The 19,736-nt window shown below is 35.2% G+C and overlaps 3 protein-coding genes across 3 annotated transcripts; 2 read left to right on the forward strand and 1 right to left on the reverse strand.

Annotated features, from left to right (window-relative positions):
- Positions 1 to 1,019: 1,019 nt before the first annotated feature.
- On the reverse strand, positions 1,020 to 2,135 carry LOC140746201 (transcription initiation protein SPT3 homolog). Its single transcript, XM_073078249.1, has one exon. The coding sequence runs from the start codon at positions 2,122 to 2,124 to the stop codon at positions 1,087 to 1,089; it is 1,038 nt and encodes a 345-aa protein (XP_072934350.1). The 5' UTR covers positions 2,125 to 2,135; the 3' UTR covers positions 1,020 to 1,086.
- Positions 2,136 to 2,433: 298 nt separating this feature from the next.
- LOC140746202 (trypsin CFT-1) lies at positions 2,434 to 8,868 on the forward strand. Its single transcript, XM_073078250.1, has 6 exons — positions 2,434 to 2,879; positions 3,470 to 3,555; positions 4,300 to 4,548; positions 7,082 to 7,277; positions 7,604 to 7,859; positions 8,549 to 8,868. Exons 1-6 carry the CDS (start codon positions 2,608 to 2,610, stop codon positions 8,855 to 8,857), a joined length of 1,368 nt encoding a protein of 455 aa, XP_072934351.1. The 5' UTR covers positions 2,434 to 2,607; the 3' UTR covers positions 8,858 to 8,868.
- A 1,385-nt stretch (positions 8,869 to 10,253) lies between these two features.
- LOC140746217 (N-acetylglucosamine-6-sulfatase) lies at positions 10,254 to 19,725 on the forward strand. Its single transcript, XM_073078270.1, has 10 exons — positions 10,254 to 10,456; positions 12,033 to 12,288; positions 12,363 to 12,422; positions 14,543 to 14,743; positions 15,591 to 15,743; positions 16,342 to 16,509; positions 17,011 to 17,212; positions 17,656 to 17,966; positions 18,195 to 18,311; positions 19,242 to 19,725. The coding sequence occupies exons 2-10, from the start codon at positions 12,172 to 12,174 to the stop codon at positions 19,413 to 19,415; spliced, it is 1,503 nt and encodes a 500-aa protein (XP_072934371.1). The 5' UTR covers positions 10,254 to 10,456; positions 12,033 to 12,171; the 3' UTR covers positions 19,416 to 19,725.
- Positions 19,726 to 19,736: the final 11 nt, after the last annotated feature.

Consider the following 19,736-nt stretch of genomic DNA (forward strand, 5'->3'; position numbering starts at 1 on the left):
CATTGTCTTTCACTTGGCACAACAACGCATCACGTCGGACCTTATCGATGGCAGTCACAATACACGACACATATACACCCACAGACAGATTAATTACAACGTGGATGGATAATGCAGAGATAAAAAAAAATCCCGGGGAAATGTTGCATACAACAATGGCGGAGCGTGCGCCTTGACTAGCCGCTGGCGCCGCCCTGGTGTGCGCCAGCGCATAGCAACTCATTGATGCACCGTCGATGTCTAAGCATATTAATAATTAGGTAAAATTTTAAGTCCCTATTTTATAAATATTCGGTTTCATAATCGAGCACCGTATGTTCTCCTTCATTATGTACAGTCTTTTACCAATCATCCTATATACCTCTGATCTCTGCGATATTTTTCAGCTAAAACGACTGCCCTATTAAAAATTTTGCCGCCCTCTAGATGCTTCCTAAATGTATTGCCAGGACTTAAATAAACTTAAATAAACGCCAGGGAGTCCTGGCAATACGTTGAACTAAATAGTTTCAAAGCTGTTTCTACATAAAATGTCCTTATATAATACGAAAAACCTGTTTTATCGTCCCTCAAACTGTACTGCATTTAGCCTCCTGAGCACAAACTTGGAATGTTTCTCTCATACCACATCCTTCAATGTGGAACACATTAGCGTTTAACACTGCTCTTATTAGGCAGAAGTAGGTGCAACGGAGTAGAACCACAAAGAATTCTACCACCTTCAAAGAATATAACTGTACAGATTATTACTCAGCTAGTTACTTATTAGTTACTCAGATGTGGCGGCACCACTGCTACACCTATTCATATCTTAAAATAGCATCATTAAATATAGCTTCTTATAAAGTATTGTAAGGCAAAGAACCTTAATCCAGAGTTAAGTTCATGTAGGACCAATTTCAGAGAGACCAATCCTACTTAGAATTGATAACACATGTCTATAGGCAACAAAGACCACTTATCATCATGTCGTCTTGCTCATAAACTTCTAAAATTCAATTTGAAATTAAAATCATTAGTTATTTAACAGTATATTTTATTTACTAAATAGAAAGTGATTTCAGATCAAAGAAAAGCAAACTTAATTCATAGTGCAATGTATCTAACGGGTAAATCCATACTCATATTCCTATGAAATAATCCATTCATACCGCTCTGCGGGGCAAAGTATCTTCTCAGAGCTTCCCTTACTTCCGCTACAGTGATTGCAGGGACTCCCTCATACCCAGCCTTGATATACACCGAGGTACTTAAACATAGAGGATTACAGAAGTACCCTCCTTCGAACTTGCTAAATGGGTCTCCACTTTTCTTCTTACTGTCTTGTCTTATAAGAAATACAGCGTCAACTATTTCTGCAACGGTCTCATAAGCCAGAAAACATAAGACTTCTAATGCTGGCATTGAAATCTTCAGTTCCTTTGATGGGTTAATCCATTTTTCGAGCTTCACGAACCCCTTGCAAAGAGTACTGCCTGCTCGGAAGGAAACACATCTCGCTTTGAAATATGCTTCGTATTTATCAAATGGCATGGATTCTGTTATTTTTGATGCTCGTACCTTCCTCAGGAAATCTATAGAGTCGAATGTTATTTGACTTACTTCATCTGCCTCATCGAGTTCTTGTATGATATCGATGTGGGTTCGCCGTTTCTTAGGCATGTCTTTCTTATCCTCAATTATCCCGTTAATCGGATCTCCTTGTGTAACAACGTTTTTATCGATTTGATCTAACTTTAACTGGTAATCGTACAAACGTTTTAATTTCAGGTTATTTTTTCTCATTAAAAAAATTATGTCGTAATTCGAAATGGACTTCGCGCCACGCATGGCAGAGTATTCTTGAGCTTCCTGAAGCATACTTCTTAATTGTTGTAACACAATATTTTCCACCAACACAACAGTAGCTGCATTTGGATTTGGATTGTCACCGAAACCGTGCATCATTTTCGATATCTCCTTCTGAAAGTTCGTGGACTCGATCGCGTCATTGCCAAAATACGATACCATTGTAGATCCAAAAGCAGTACAATGTTTACGTACTAATTTTATGAAAAAATGTTTATTTATTTTTGGAAAATCAAATAATAACATAAAGCGCTTGACATTTGTGACAAGTGACATCAGATCAGACATAACAGCTGACTGTTATTATTCTATTGAGAAACGCTCATGATATCTGAATAGTTCAGCCAATAATCTATAATAACTATTTTGACAGTAACTTACTGTTATAATTACTTTAAAATGTTGCTTTGTTATAAATCAATTGTTTATTTATATTTCATAACAAATTAATTTTAACCATACGAATAAATCAACCTTCATGGACTTATGTAAAAATAACATTTACCAGATCTTCTAAAAAATATAATTATCAACGATCAGCTGATTGCCAAAACAAATACAAGTATGACATAAGTGTCAAGTTATAACCTAAAAGGTATAACACCAAGTTCTAAGAAAAATTTAATATAATGATTAATCAAATATAATTCTCCTGAAAGTGACATTCGAAGCCCACTTGAAACTGAAAATCCCACCTGAAATAAGATATCATAACCTATAATACGCCTTAGGTATCATTGGAAGTTTCAATCTAAAATTATGAGTGTAGGAAGGTTTATTTTGAATTTCGCTTTGAAAAACACTCTGCGGCAGGTCCGTTTCGCTTCTTGTTGGTCTTGTGGCAAGAACAATGACACCCTCGTTGCAAATTTATTCTGTTCTCATTGCAAAATCTTGCAAAAACCTGAGGGAAAAGAAAATTATTTCAAGATAATGGGAGTTGGTGAGTCGTATGACTTAGATGAGACTGACTTAGCAACCAAGTACAAGAATCTCCAGAAGTATCTACATCCAGACAAATATGCAAATAGGTATTGCAAATTTTATTACATCTTGACTAAGGTATAATATTAAGGACTCTGTAATGATCGTCAGGGGATTACCTCCTCTATGATATAATATAACACCAAGTGTGTCATAATTTTCTTATTAAAATTTATCTAAACTTTTGGTCAACAAATTTTTATAAAGACTATTACATATCAATATATTTTGTGTATTAATTATAATAGTAATTAATACTAATCTTTGGCTCTTATCAACTGTTTGACCCTCAAGTAATTCGCGGTGTAAGAGTCAGATGAACGTATGTACAAAAAATAAAAAATTGGTTTCTTTTTCACAAAACGGTCCACAATGTAGTTTTTTATGAAATGGCAAAATGACGTAATGCTATATTCAATATTTTTATTTCAACTACTGTATATTATCTCTATTAATGATCTGGTAAAGTTTGAAGTGGCGAATTTTCACACTATTTTTGCTCTCCTGTAAACTTGACAAAATGTAGATACGTTCATCTGACTCTTACACCGCGAATTGTTTTCATCAAAATTTACACTGTATCTGTCAACATTTGTACTTATTTACTTTGTGTTTATGTGACAATGCATGTTTTTAGAGTGAAAGAGGAACAAGAAATATCAGAAAAGTATTCATCCTTAGTCAATGAGGCATATAAAACTCTCCTGGAGCCACTAGCCAGAGGTATTGATTCAGTATCATTTTACTATAATATTATTCCATTATCATTATGTTAAAGTTCAAAATGGGTTGAATTAGACATCATCATCCCCTTACTGTATATACCCTTTACTGTCCCAATGCTGGGCATGGGTCGTCTCTCACAATAAGAAGTATTAGGCCAAGAGCAAATTGGTAGAATTCACATATCTTTGAAAACATTTTTTGATTTGAAACTTCTATAGCCGCACGTAAAACCGATTTCTGGCGTGGCGACGCATGCCGTGGCTATACGATGGTATATATATACAGTCTATATGCAGTAGTGTGTACGGTGTGGCGACGCGTCGCCATGCGCAATAACTATTACCGAAGTCACTGATTAAACGAATTAAGTAGGTAGTCACGATTTGAAATAGATTCGTAAATTTTTGTATTTAATGAAAATAAATGTTTATTCAATAAATAGTCATCGTTATTTGGAAAAAAAATCGTAATATTTTATTTTATCATTATGACATATTTAGTTCCTATCACAATATGTTCTTTTCTGCATATTACTTTTACAAAGTCACTTACTTATCTTAATAAAAAATATCCAGGCCACGCTTAGTTGTAGAGTTCTTCTCAAATATTGGTCTCAATCAAGCTTTTCAGACAGACATGATGGTTTTGATTGGCTCTGATTTAAACAAAGAACTGTAAAATAATTTTAGAAATAAAAGAGTTTTCATTACATATTAATTTAAGTACTCGATTTTTTTACAGGGATTTACATGCTGAAATTGAGGGGCAAAGAATTACCTGAAAGCACAGAAGCAGACCAAGAGTTCCTAATGATGATAATGGAGAAGAATGAAGAAGTTGAGAGCGCAGAAACTGAAGAAGAAATTATGAAACTCAACAAAGAAAATAAGGCTGTGATAAAAGATCTACAAAAACAATTGTCTACTGCTTTTTTTGATGGCGATTTGAAGAAGGTTGTAAAATTACTGACTCGTATGAAGTATTACACTAGTATTGACGCCCAAATACAGGCTTCTATAAGAAATAAAGGAATTATTAGATAAATTCTTTAATATGGCTACCATTTTTGACTTGTAGACGTTTTGTAAATAAGAATATGTCTGTAAACCATGAGTTTTACAATGAATAAATTTTAATGTAAGTAATAGGTATATTGTTGTTATGAATAAAAATTTGCGAAGCATTCGTTATTTTCTTTTCTATCATTAGTAAAATGTAAAATTTATGATTAGTATGACATTTTTATATCTCCATCTCGATTTGTATTATTGTTGGTTCTATTCCTAGACAAGGGTCTCTAATTACAATGCATATGTATATTAAATTTCACATTCCCTTGAGTTAAAGAGCGATCTATTTTCTCATAACGTTTTACGTCACACTGTAAAAGGTGAAACTTCCTCACTCCAACATTTAAGTTTGAAAAACCAAAGAAAGTACGGAAAATCAACCTTGAGAGACCAAATTTTATATCATTGCACTATACTATTTTAAATATTAAATTTTCGCAAGATGTTTAACTCTAATGATTACCGTGGATGTAAACAGCTTCTTACGCTAAACCCTAATAATACAAAAACAAATCCCCGATTTAATTAATAAAACGTGACAATGAAAAGTAAATTTGAATTTTATGTTTTTGGGACCTACGTTAATATTTTACTCCATATTTCGTTTATTTCTTTTACCTTATTTATCAAATCAGCTTATTTCACACTCGCTTCTATGCTGTACCCATCGCAAATTAAGTCCGACTCGAAGGACCATATGTCGCGGGACTGAGCCTAATTAAATTAATAACGGGATAATTTTCTGAAATAAAAGGAAATGAACTGGTAAATCATAATTTATGATTATGTAGGTGACATAGGGCTTTATTTGTATACATCTATACTGTATACAAATAAATAAAATAGATGTGTCTGTTTGTTACTTCAAAATACCAGCTGTTAACTAGATTTTTAAATTACAAAAAAATAAAAACGTCATTTGCATATGGGTAGTCGTGAACACCAGAACTTTAGAACATCTACGTGTTTATTTTTTTTACAATACAATTACACTACTGAAGCATAAAAAGGTGGATATTTCCAATAAACTATTACTGCTAGTAATGACATGGTATGTAATAGTATACGATACGCTTATTTAAAGTGTTCTCCTAAACAAAAAGTCGAGACAATATGATTAATGGTTCATATTCGATACACTGCGTACTTTTTCATTTAAATAAAGTGTAGCGGGATGGCTTCGTCTTAGTATTTGATTGTTTTTATATTTGAAAAAATGCTGTTGAAAATATGCAATTAGTAGGAACCTATTGAATAACAATCAAGAACTTATTTATTTAACACTTTATTACCTATTTGTAATCTTCTAAATATATATAACTCAAAGGTGACTGACTGGCATAGTGATCTATCAACGCATAGCCCAAACCACTGAACGGATCGGGCTGAAATTTTGGAATGCAGGTAGATATTATGACGTAGGCATCCGCTAAGAACGGATTTTGATCAATTCTACCCCCAAGGGCATAATATAGGGGATGAAAGTTTGCATAAATCTTCTTGGTTAATAATATTACTTCGTAACGCGAGCGAAGCCGCGGGCAAATTAAAGTTTAACAGACTCGCACACAAATAAACCAGGGCTCATGTAGGGATAAGAAAGCTCAGTGCTATATTATCAGGACCCAAAAAATATTTTAACAAACCTACAGCTCCGCAACTACCTTATATTTCATCCCTGTGAGTCAATATGTTATACTTCTGAATTCAACTTTAATTTTAAATTATACCTAATAATTTAGCTTTAGGTGTATTAAAGGATTAATTCTACACACGAATAAGAACACATACATTAAATATCAAAATATATTACTTAACGTTACCTATACATTTTATTGGAAACTTCCGGCCACTATTGATGATACTAGCCGAAAGTTTTCAATAATTTACGTAGACTAAAATATACATGAAAAATCCGAGCTTTTCCCTGCTCAACGGCGCTTAGTCCAACTATAAAAGCTCCCGTTATAGTTTATGCCTAGCACATGCTGTTATTTAAGAAAGTAATGTAAATACTAGTACAACCATCGATCAGCTTGAAGAGTTCTTGTCAGTAAGTGTCTAGACCGGGTGTGATATACAAGTAACGGATTGAATAACATAAAATAAATGGTCTTGTGAAAATGGCGTGTGTAGCATACGTATTGCGAACCTTTATACTATTTGTATGGGCTGTTCAAGGTAGGAATTTATTTGAATCTATTTGAATTTAAACGAGGATTTGTTAACACATTTATTCAATACTTAGATATATTTTATATTTAGCCTAAATATGTAATACGATACAAAATATTTTTTATTATTTACTTTATTGCGGCCAGGAAATCACGAAGGCATCTAATCAATCAGTTATTTAAATTTAAATTAGAAACATTTAACTCTTAACACAGTAGGTTTATATTTATAATAATACTGATAATAATTGTCTTTCCTTAATATTTTTTTCTCAGGAGACACCCAGTACCTAATGACGAGAGTACTGGGCGGAGCTCCGACCACCATACAGCAATACCCCATTCTAGCTCAGCTGTTGCTAGACACATGGGGTACTCAACAGTTCACGCAGCACTGCGCAGGGGTCATCCTTACCTCCAAACATGTGATATCTGCCGCACATTGCTTCCTGATGAATAGAAATACTGGTAGAGAGTAAGTGAAACTCGCTCATAACATAGATTTAGAACAAAATAATGTACCTTAAGTAAATAATAAAAACGTTCAAGGGTGGTTCAACTCCGGCCGCACCCCAGTCGCCCCTATTTCAGCTTAGAATTCCCTGTATTTTGGATACCATAAGCACATACAAAGCCGAATACACAAAAGCCCAGACCCAGAAAAGATATCTAAATTTACCATTTAGTTATCGTTCTGGCCAGGGATCGAACCTGGAACCATTTGCGCGTCAGACTGGTATGATAACCGCTCCGGCATGCGGGTCAACGAAAAGCTTATATAATTTCATTATATTTTTTCAGCTATACAATGCCCCAGTACTGGAAAATAAGAGTAGGATCCTCCTTTCGAACAAGGGGAGGAGTTCTGCACAAACTGAAAACCATAATACCACATCAGGCATTCGACAGGAACTACTTCACAAACGATGTGGCGGTGGTGGTTGTAGCTCGACGATTTACCCTCGGCAACTTGGTCAGACAGGGCACGATTGTCAAGGCCGGTAAAGAATTAGCACCAGACTCGATTTGCACCTTAGTGGGCTGGGGAGTAACGCAGGTAAATTGTTATTAGCCAAATAAACTAATAATATTAAACCTGGTTTACAAGAAGCTCTTCTTTAAATACAGCTTACTGTTTTAGAATTGATGTGTTCTAGTAAGTCCAGGATAAATTTTAATTGATTTCATACAGCGAAACAAAAGTAAAAAAAATACGAATGAATACTGATATTTAGTAGACACCGATTACTCTGCAGTCTATTAAGCTCTAGTTCTCTTTCTAAAGCTAATAAGCATTAGAAGTCGGACCTACTAGTATCCTACTACTAATATCTATACTAGTATATACTAATATTATTAAGAGATAAGGTTTATATCTTTGTTTGTTTGTTTTTAAGGGTTAGTCTTCGGAATTACTTAACAGATTATGAAAATTATTTCACAATCAGAAAGCTACACTAGTCAGGAGTGCATGGATTAAAATAGCCTATACTATTTTAATTGTATCAGGCGTTACTTTGCGGAAATCCATGCTATTAATAGGCTATTTTTATTAAGATTGAACAAAAAGCGGGCGAAGTCGCGGTTATTGCTAGTCTCTAATAAGTTAGCAAGTTAGAGAAACTTTCCTTTTGCTGGTCCAAATAAATTAAATTGAAAAGCCAGCACCGTTCAATGTACAACTACAGTAGTAATGACATTGCCAGTAAAATAGATAAATATAGTAATTTACGGTGTTTATTACAGAAAGGCGGACCACAGCCAGAACAGCTACAACACGCAACAATGTACACAGTAGATCAACAAGACTGCAGAATGCGTTACACAACTATTGGGGCCATTATTGCTGACTCCATGATGTGCGCTGGTCGCGTTGATGTCGACGGCGTAGATGGCTGCTATGGTGACTCTGGTGGACCTTTAATTTACAAAGGCGTTGTAGTTGGCTTGGTTTCCTTCGGCTATGATTGTGGCTTGAAATATTACCCTGGAGTGTATACCAAAGTTTCTCATTTCACGGATTGGATTATCAAAACTATTGCTGCTAATAAATGATTTATATTTTATTAGTAGATACTTTGTAATAAATGATCTACGTGCATTTACAAATAAAGCAATAATCATGCAAAATATGTGTAATTAATTTTTATTATACCCAAGTCCCACTTGAGAATAAAATTATGATACTGTTTATTGGGTAAATTAGGTATGCGTATGTTTCTGTGGGTATACTCTTAAATAAAAATAAAATAAAAATTCAATGAATAATAATATAAAGGCTTTTTTACAAAATACAACTGAGTAAATAAAATATAAATATACTAGTTACTTAGTTTCTTTTTTAGGCGTTTCACTGCTCCGAATATTAAAATATTAAAACCCGCGTTAAATTCTAAGATGTTAAAGCAAAATATTTTTCATTTCTTCAAGCATGACACAGAGTTTAAAAGTGTCATTCATTGGCAAACATCAATGTCAACTGTCAGCAGTGTTGGCAACCGTACGATAATTATCGTACATGTACGATAATTTGATACCACCGTACGATGTACGATTGCGAGTCATTATCGTACGCAAATGTACGATAATTGGCAACTTGAAACTTTTTGGGAAACTGTTTTAATCCTTACTAATATTATAAATCCGAAAGTAACTCTGTCTGTCTGTCTGTCTGTCTGGTTGTCTGTTCTTCACGCCTAAACCACTGAACCGATTTTAATGAAATTTTGCACAAAGATAGTCTGAGACCCGAGGAAGGACATAGGATAGTTTTTATCCCGGAAATCCCACGGGAAGTAGGGATGGCGATCTAAGATCGATTAATCGGAGAATCGATCTTTTGGACCAAATAAATCGATTATTGTAATCGATGTTAGTAAAAATTGATTCGTAAACTATGCATTTGATCAAGTGATGATCTTCAGCAAAGTTGTTGTCCATGAGCCCACGAAGGTTTCATAGTTGGTACGAACAATTTTCGCCAGATGGCGCCACTGCCATTCCAATGAAGGTACGAATTTTCAGTTTTATGTATGTTAGTATGTCATATTATTTTCTTTTAAACGCGGGCGAAGCCGCGGGCAAAAACTAGTTAATTCATAAACGTATTATATATGCCTTTCAATGATCATTTTTCCGAAAAAAGGGCTATTTATTAATAAAAAATATATATAATATATATTACGGTAAACGCGTGCATCGCGCCTAATGATGTGCCGAGTCGGCCATTTTTGGTATTCGACTCCAAAGTACTCACGAAGTACTTGAGTACTTTGCACACAACAGTCCAATAGCACGGAAGACCAAAAAAAAAAAAAAAAACGCCACTCACAACACAAAATTCGAAAAATGACGTGTCTTATGAAATGTACGATAATTTTTCGGCAGATACGATAATTTTACGCCCCTGGTACGATCAGCGCCATCTCCCAGGTTGCCAACACTGACTGTCAGCACTGTCAGTTTGATTTTTTAGAACGTGAAATATCTTGGTGTCTGCGCAAAATTATATTTCCAATAATTATCTTCTACCCTATTCGTACTTCCTTTACTACTATACACCTAATTTTTTGAACATCGTGTAAACTTTAGTATAATGGGCAGTCAAGGTGTTGTCTCATTCCTCAAAGAATTCTATTACGATCCTTTCAAATGGTGAGTGGTCATAACCTCTTAAAAAAGGTTGATTGTGTTCTATTATATTGCGTATTTGTAATATCGGTACTTTAAGGATATTTTATAAGCGTGCGGCATGTATTATTAACATTATTGTCTTAAAAAAAATAGTAATGATTTATTAAGTATGTAAATGTGTAACCCAAGGGAAACTCCGTCAATAATTCCTACTTTTAGTAATTATTTTTATGATTATTTAAGAAGCGGTAATAGAGCATAATAAAACCGCTTATATTAAAAAGGCGTGTTAGAAATTCGTATTTATTTACGCGACGCGATTACGTTTAGTTTGATTCTCGCGCAGAATAACTTTCTTCTGGGTGAACATTACTGATTGATATTATACATTTTCTACTTTATTTTTGACATAATCCTGCTCCAAAAATAAAATATAAACTTGTTAAATTATGCACAATATTCATTTGAAATAGTTACAAAAATATGACTCCACTGATTGTACTAATGGCATCCAAAAAGTGCTTTGCCCTACCCAACACCAGTTTTTATTAGTTAATTAGTGGATAGATAAATATTAAGGACGGGCGCAATCCAGCATTATTCAATATCACCAGATGCTAAATAATTTAATAAAACTACAATAATCAAAATAAACAGCTGTACTTGTACTTTCTTGTTATACAATTTATATATGGGTACCAGGCGTGAATATATTGATACAACCTACTTATACAAATATGTATATATACACTTTTTTTATTTTTTAATCATTATAAACATTAAGATTGTTTGAATTACCTATATGGTGAGTAAATAGGTAAGTTAACTTGTCAACTTATTCACACTTGGTACGAATATTATCTTGTTAAAATTAAGTTTGTTTGTTCAAAATTAAGATAAGGGTTTTAGTAGCAAATTAATTACCAACAATAGTGGTACAAATACATACACACATCATGTATGTGCTCACACATGTTTATCCTGCTTTCATATCACAAAGATTATCACTGTTTATTTAACCTTAACTATAAACTGAATAAAATGGCCAAATGTTTATACAATGTGTATAATTATATAAAAATTGAAGTTACTGTATGAGTATAAAAATAAAATCATTAAGTTCCCATAAAGTCTGACCAATTACCGTGAAACTTGTTATATCTAAATGTATTTTAATTGAAGTTTTAAATTAACTCCACTTAGTCACTGATGGAAGTTTAATAAACATATTTTCTGTGCCTTTAAACTATAGGTATAATAATACAAATATATTTTAAAGGTCATAGGTAGGTATTTTAAGAGTTATAGGTCTGTGCAGTCTCAGTTCAAGTGTTTAGTAAGGCTTGTGTGCATTGTTGACTTTGAGAATAAAATTAACTCATACTTTCACAAGAATCACAATAAATTACTAACATTAGCTAGAGTAATCCTTACAAGACTTGTTCAAAATTTTGTTTTTGTTTTAAATTTCTGATAAAATACAATTTTCTAATCAGTGTATCAGTAATAATACAAGCGAAGTCACGCAATAATATGTATTGAAACAAATATTAAACAACACTTATTATTATTTACATTAAACATTTTTATCTTTCAGGTCAGTCATAAAGAGCATTGGCTTTTTCGCTGTCGGAGTAGTGGTCGCCAGTGAGTGTACCGGTTTGGATGTGATGCCAGCCACACCGCAATAGAGAAATACGTACATTCTTTGTTATTTGTAAGATAAAACTGCAAAGATGTTTATTTTTATGCTTCTAACGTTATTTTTACACTCTGGAATATGTGAGGAGACGAAGAAACCAAACTTTGTCGTCATCGTAACGGATGACCAAGATGTGGTTCTTGGTGGAATGGTTAGTAAACATTGTTATTGAGTTAAGCAATAAATAGAATAGTGAAGAGACATGTTGTTTTATTTCGTTTTCAGAACCCAATGAAGAATGTGCAACGTTTTATTGGAAAGGAGGGTGTAACGTTCACAAATTCTGTAAGTTTATCACATCTGCAACTAAGCACACTATTTTGCTTTTGCACAGACATTAATTATATTATGTCAATATAATTTAAACACATATATATGCGTGTAAAACTTACACCCTAACATTTTTTAAATGCATACAATTCATCATAGTCATAGAATAAAGTTGGATGTAACAAATACCAAACTTTACAGGGCAGCCATTTCAAGTTATTCACAAACGTCATTTACTATGAGGGCTACTCAAATCCGTCGTTATACCGACTGATTCATTTGAAAACTAAAATACATTTTTTTTTCTGTATTGCAGTAATAATATTTAGACAATATGTTATCCAAATATGATAAAAAGTGAATTTCGCATTTTTGTTAAATCCATCTTTGTTCTATGGTTCTACGACTATGACGAATTCTAACTACCTCCATGAAGCTTTGTGCTAGTATTTCAGATTAAACAGAAAAAAATAACATTGCACCTGTTTCTAAATGTTACTTCAGTACTCTGAACTTTAGTCTGCAGTAGGTACTCTTAATATGAGTTTTCAATTGAATCAAAAGCTTGACAGCTGAATCGCCCGTGTAAATCTTCAAGCATCGCCTCTGTTGGTCGATTATTTAGGAATTAAAGTTTGAGTTGTAGCGCTGTTTCAGTTCCACTCTTGTAGAACACCACATTTACTACGAAAAAACCACTCTGTTTTGTAGGGGCTTTAATATAAAGATGTTTTACACTCGGTCTTACACTAGATTTTTTTGTAGAGAACATCATAGACCATTTACAAATTCCTAAACAAGAAATCTAAATTTAATTTCCCTGACAACTAAGAAACTCGTGTGTGTACCGGCCACCTTTAAAGAAAACCCCTCTGTCTTGGAAGATCTTTAACACGTTCGCTGCGTAAAAAAAAACAGTAACTTTCAGCTAGTGCGACGGCAGTCCAAAAATGCATCCACTTGACTTTCTTATTGTGCGTGGCAGGCCTTTTCGACCCGACACCTCTGGGTGGTATTGAAGCCCTATTATCTTAGTCAAGGCGCATTTTACATTATAAATTTTTATACTTTTAAAATCCTCATGAATCACTTGTCTATACATTAGTCCCGCCCCTGGCTCCTCCAAATAGAAAATTAGAAATTAGCAATCAAAAATGTCTGGTCGATAAGGCCCGATACCGCACTAGAGTGTAATTTATGTAGTGATGGGATAGTAAAAGAAAAGAAAATACCGAGTCATTAATTTTATTAAATTTTAATAAACACAAGCCGAGCCTTTTTAATGTGTTACACATAAGTCAAAAATAGTAATTATAAAGGTAGACCAAAATTTTATATAATTACAAAGATTTTTCTTAGGGATTTCGAAATATGAACCACCGTATTCTTCTTCGTTATCACTATCATTTTCTAGTACTATTTTGTTTTTACAATGCGCCATTGTAACGAAGCTTGCAGGAAACCGAGTAGCGCGAGCGCGTCCTCCTCTCGAAGCTAGCACAACACTACTAGCGGGTCAACGCGTACGCATCTGCACAGTGCGGCAACAGGTCGCGAGCGGTCATCCACCAAAACAGGCCTGCCCCCGCACTGAGATAACTTTTTTTACGTTCTATGCGGCGGAGGTCGAAAAAGGCCTGCCGTAAAAATACCCAAGAAACAGGTTTCGCACTAGCGAGAAAGACCTATTTTTCCTGTGCGCATATTGGTTTGGCACCGCGTCGGGCCGATTGTGGGTGAACCGCAGTGAACGTGTTAATATGTTTCTACACTCGGTCTTACACATGATTTTTAGTAGAGACTCATAGACATTAACAAATTTCTAAATAAGTAATCTAAATTAAATTAATTATAGGTCGGTTACACATGCGTTGCTTACACATCCCTGATTGATAGACATTAACAAATTTCTAAATAAGTAATCTAAATTAAATTAATTAATGGTCGGTTACACATCCCTGAGGACTAAAACGCCTCGTTTGCCTAACCACTTGTGTTCAAATCAACAGCGAAATTAATCGTGTTGTTCAATGCTATAAATAAGGCAGCTATTATATACAGCTAGTAGGTAGGTACTCTTTACGTCTTCTAAACTACACTGAAAAAATAAACCCTATGATGATGATCCTTCGAAGTTTACCACATCACCAATCTGCTGTCCGAGCCGGGCGAGTCTTCTCACGGGTCTGTATGTCCACAACCATAACACGTGGAACAACAGCCTCGCTGGTGGGTGCTACAATCATGAATGGAAGGTTCTCGAAACGAAGACCTTTGCGACGGAGTTGAGCAAAGCGGGATATAATACGTTCTACGCTGGGAAGTATTTAAATGAGGTGAGATTTAAGGCTCTTTATTGCATCATTTTAATTGATTAAACTGCATTTACCTCTATAAACAGGATTGTAAATGTATATGTGGGTAACCTAAGAGGAAGATGTAGCAAAGATAAGGTACCTATAGGTAGTATACGTATATTATTTTCAATATAATTACATAAGCGCACTAGTCTATCCTTATTAAAAACCCATTAAATAATCGCTAGCTAGCCATTGTCCAGGAAAATAGATTAAAAATATTATGAATATTAGCTACATCGCGAATTTGATGGATAATAGATATCTTCTTTGCTGCCGTAATAGGCGTAGGAATTTTAAAATAAGGTTTGCAGGAATCTCTTTGTTGTAAATTACATATTGCTCTGATACATATTTTTTGGGCTTTGAACACAAGCTCTCTAATGGTAGAGTGTCCTCAAAATATAACTCCGTATCTTGAAGTAGTAGCAACGAACTCATGATATGCAGTCATAGATGAGCATGTATGCAGTTAATACAGTTGATTTAAAAGGATTACAATAAAACTGTAGCTATTCTTAAAGATTAGGTAGGTACCTACAATAACTTTTGGTCCCTAGGCGACCATTTTTTGCTGCGGTATTTATTTATTTATTTAAAATTTATTGCATCACCTCTAAAAAGAAATGTACAAAAGGGCCGACATAATGCCTGATGGCATTCTCTACCAGTCAACCCTGGGTGGATGTAGACAATTTGCAGCAGGTGTTACAAAACAACAAAAGAAAACAACGACAAACAATAATGAATACAGCAGATATTGTAAATATGCATTAGGAGTAAGAAAAAATATTTATGCTGTTCTTACTTAAATTGTATGTTGCAGTATGGTGTGAAATCCGCCGGCGGTCCTGAGGTAGTGCCGCCTGGTTGGTCAGAATGGCACGGTCTTGTCGGAAACTCGGTGTACTACAACTATACCTTGTCAAACAACGGCGTTCCCACACATTCTACTGATTTGTACCTTACTGACATAATTGTGAGTATGGTTACCTTCTTATGTTTTAGATATATTAAACGGCGTGCAGTCTACGTGATGATAATGGTCACTGCCCTCAAATAGGTCCCTGTAATCAACAAGAAGTATGATTGAACTCTACCTGAGGTCACAAATCTGCCTTCTCTCTTCAAACCAGGAAAAGCCTACCTCAGGCCACAAATGCTTTGATTATCGCTGAGGACTAAGTTGAAATACTACAAATAAATACGATATTTCGCTACGAACCTGAAAAAGATATCTTCTACCTGAGTCACGTGGGTTAACGTTCCCGGGTACGCCTCACAATTAAATCTTTTTTTGTAATATAGAAGTAGCGGACGGGCATGCAGTCCACCCGATGGTAAGTGGCTACTGCCGCCCATGGAAATCTGTATTCAACCCCAAACAGAAGAAGATGTTCCTACCTTAGGTCACAGGTCGTACAGATACTGTTCTGTAGGGCTGGGTATTGTTCATCATTATGTTTATATTGATAATAGACAAAATGGTAATGTTTAAATTCGAAATACGTATTTTATAAAATATACCATTCATATTTAATTACATGATATAATTCAACATTTCTTATTGTTTTTAGAGAGATTTAAGCATCAGCTACATAGAAAACCAAACGGAATCTGTTCCCTTTCTGATGGTGCTGGCTCCCCCCGCGCCGCACCAGCCCTTCACCCCCGCGCAGAGGCACAAGGGTGCGTTCAGCAACGTCACTGTGGTGAAACACCCCAACTTTAACTTTGCTGCTACTGTAAGTAACTCAATATAATATACTATTAGTGATTACTATACTACTCGTATATTAGTAGTTAATTTCGGAAACGAATATAATAATGGAAAATGTATACTTGTTATAATTACTTTCAGTCAGTAGTGTGTATTTTATTTTAGAAAATCCCAATGAAAGTCGTTCTTAAAATGAGAAGAACCTTTTTCAAATTTCATTACTCAGATCTTGAAGCCATAATATTTCAGTGGTATATTTTAAAGAGCTTACCTTGCATATTTCTTGCTTAGTTACATTATTTTTAATAAAACACTCTTGCAAGGTGAGAGCTCACGCCAAGGTTAATAATGTTACAATTCGGAACGTGTATTATAATATTATACAATATGCTTATAAAACTTCGATACCGTGATTCAGAATATAAGTAGCGCCATCTCTTGGCGAGTTACAGAAAATCGCCACAAAATTTGAAGTTTTTTAACGGTAATTTATGTGAGTTTTGTCAAAGGGAGAAATTGTTTTCAGGACAAACACTGGCTAATGAGGATGCCACCTTCCCCGCTGCCAGAGGAGATGATGCCGCATCTAGACGAAGTGTTCAGGTCTAGATGGGAGGCCTTACTGGCCGTCGACGAGATGGTAGCGGACGTGGTGGGCGCGTTGGAGACTAGCTCGCTTTTGGACAACACCTACTTGATATACACTTCGGATAATGGCTACCATGTTGGTATGTATTTGAAGTTATTTTTCGGGCGCGCGAGTGATGAGTTATTTTTGTTATGTACTTACTGCTGTACATGAGAACGACATTATCAAATGCCTGTATCGGTTATTTCTGTAGCTCTGGGTTTTAAAAAAATAGTTGGTTAGTATTTATGCTCAGTTTTTTACTATATTGTTTTCGTTAATATATTTATTATTACTATTAACGTCATACATCACGTCAAGCAATCCTAAACAGCGGAGCTATGTATATTGCTGCTATTGTCTGGTTTATACAGAAAGATCTAATTTTACCTCTTTAAACAACGATAGTTGCTTTTATTCTACTCAGCATAATATTGAAAATATTTGTACTGAACCAAAATCAGAAAAGCGACGTAGTAAATTCAAGAAAAATTTAAGTACCTATTTGTACAAGTAATATCTCCATAATAATATTTGCTTCAGGTCAATTCTCACAAGTCTACGACAAGCGACAACCCTACGAAACGGATATCCGAGTTCCTCTCCTGATCCGAGGTCCTGGGATTCCGAAGGACGTGGAAAGCACCCAGCCAGTCCTCAACATAGACTTATCTCCTACAATATTCCGCTTGGCCGGAGTCACCCCTGCCAAAATAATGGATGGAAGGCCCATACAACTATTCAAAGAGAATGGTACAGTGGAACGGAATATGCTGATTGAATATTACGGGGAGAGTAGAGATGGAACAGTAGATGTGACGTGTCCTTGGAGCTATGATAGGGATCATTTGGCTGTAAGTATTTAAGTAAAGTATTACCTGTTCGTTAGTCTGTCCAGTGTCCTTTATTAATTTTACAAAGGAGTGTGTGTTAAAAAGTGTTAAAGAACATTTTAAAATGAATTATACTTGTATATAAAGCGCTTCTGTTATGGGGTGATAAGAAATAATTGATTGAATTCTAAACATTCTCCCACTAAGAGAAAGCTACACAAAATATGATTAAAATATATTTTATTACAGCAATGTTATCCGAAATATGAATGCAAATGTCAAGACGCCAGGAATAATACGTACGCGTGTTTGCGGCACTTGGCTAAGCGAATCAATATGAAATACTGCATATTTGCTGATAAAGACGTAAGTAAACTAGAGTAGTAGATAACATCATGTTGCGATTTCGGAGGCACTACCGCTACGCCTATTTCTGGCATATAACAATAGTACACATAGAAGAGAAACGATAGATAAGAAAAAAATATATAGAGAAACCATATTGTATTTTGATTTGGAGGATGATAAGGGAGAACTATACAAGGTATTTTTTAGGTCTCAGTAGTAGCGAAACGTGTATAAACCGATCTTCGGTAGGACTCCAATCCTATCGGTTAGTTACAGATCGACATCATTTTAAACATAGTGGTTATATTCTCTTTGACATCATTGCTCACTTACTAACAGATGGACAAGATGCTAATTTGCAGATTTTTTTTTAACTTTGAAATAGAAAAAGAAACGTAGTCCACCTGATGATAAATGGTAGACCACTGCCGCCTATAGACATTCGTATCCAACTCCATATAGAACAGGAGAATCCTATCACATATCCACACCTTTTCTTTTCGAGGGGGAAACCTTCAAAAGGTACCCGACGACGTGGGAGCGACGTCGGGTTATGTGGGATTATTACCGCACTAAAACCCCCCCGGTGGCCGTCCTCGGCGCTTGTTGGAGAGCTCCGGGATCTCCAACGGAACACAACCGGAGTCCTCCAAGCGCGATGCCCGAATCGGGCTCTGCCCTGGGGGAGCGTTCGCTCCTCCCGCAACATCTGGTGATTACGATGGTATGCGACCACACATACCGCCATCCCTCCCGGGGTAGCATACTGGACGGTTCGAGCTCCCACTCTTGCCGCCCGCAACCCCGGAAGCCCCCTTTTAGTCGCCTCTTACGACAGGCAGGGATACCGTAGCCCTATTCTAGCCCCGGAACACACATATCCACACCTAAGGACGCCTCCTAAGAAATTAAAGCACACAATATAATACATTAACTTTCACATTTCAGAGCTTCACAGAAATGTACAATTTGGACGACGACCCTTACGAGTTGATGAACATTGTTGATCACGCCCTGCCCTCTCTGAAGCACTGGTACAAACTGACTCTCGCTCAGATGTTGTCTTGCAAGGGAGCGGACAACTGTGACAATCCCTTGAAGGAACTTAACTTTTTCAAGTAGTTTTTATTTGCTTCTGTTATTATTTAAGCGATTCGGTGTATTTATTAAAAGGTACACACATACCTATAATAATTGAACGTGAATAATGCGGCCACTTACTGCATATTTTAGTAAATTACATAATGTAAAACGTTAGTAACATTTTCCAATGTAATTACAAATATAATATGTATGTTATAGGTAAGTGTGGACCTACCTTAATGTAGATTTAGAATATTTTAGTTAAGAAAATTTAAATGTTCTCGAATGTAGCACAAAAGGCTTTGAAGATGATTAAGATTTGATTTAAAATAAATGAAATGGCATATTATTTATTTTATT

Source organism: Epargyreus clarus, unplaced genomic scaffold (genome assembly GCF_041222505.1).
Source record: "Epargyreus clarus isolate Ecla_fem2 unplaced genomic scaffold, WU_Ecla_fem_2.2 ptg000012l, whole genome shotgun sequence".
NCBI classification, from domain to species: Eukaryota; Metazoa; Arthropoda; class Insecta; order Lepidoptera; family Hesperiidae; genus Epargyreus; species Epargyreus clarus.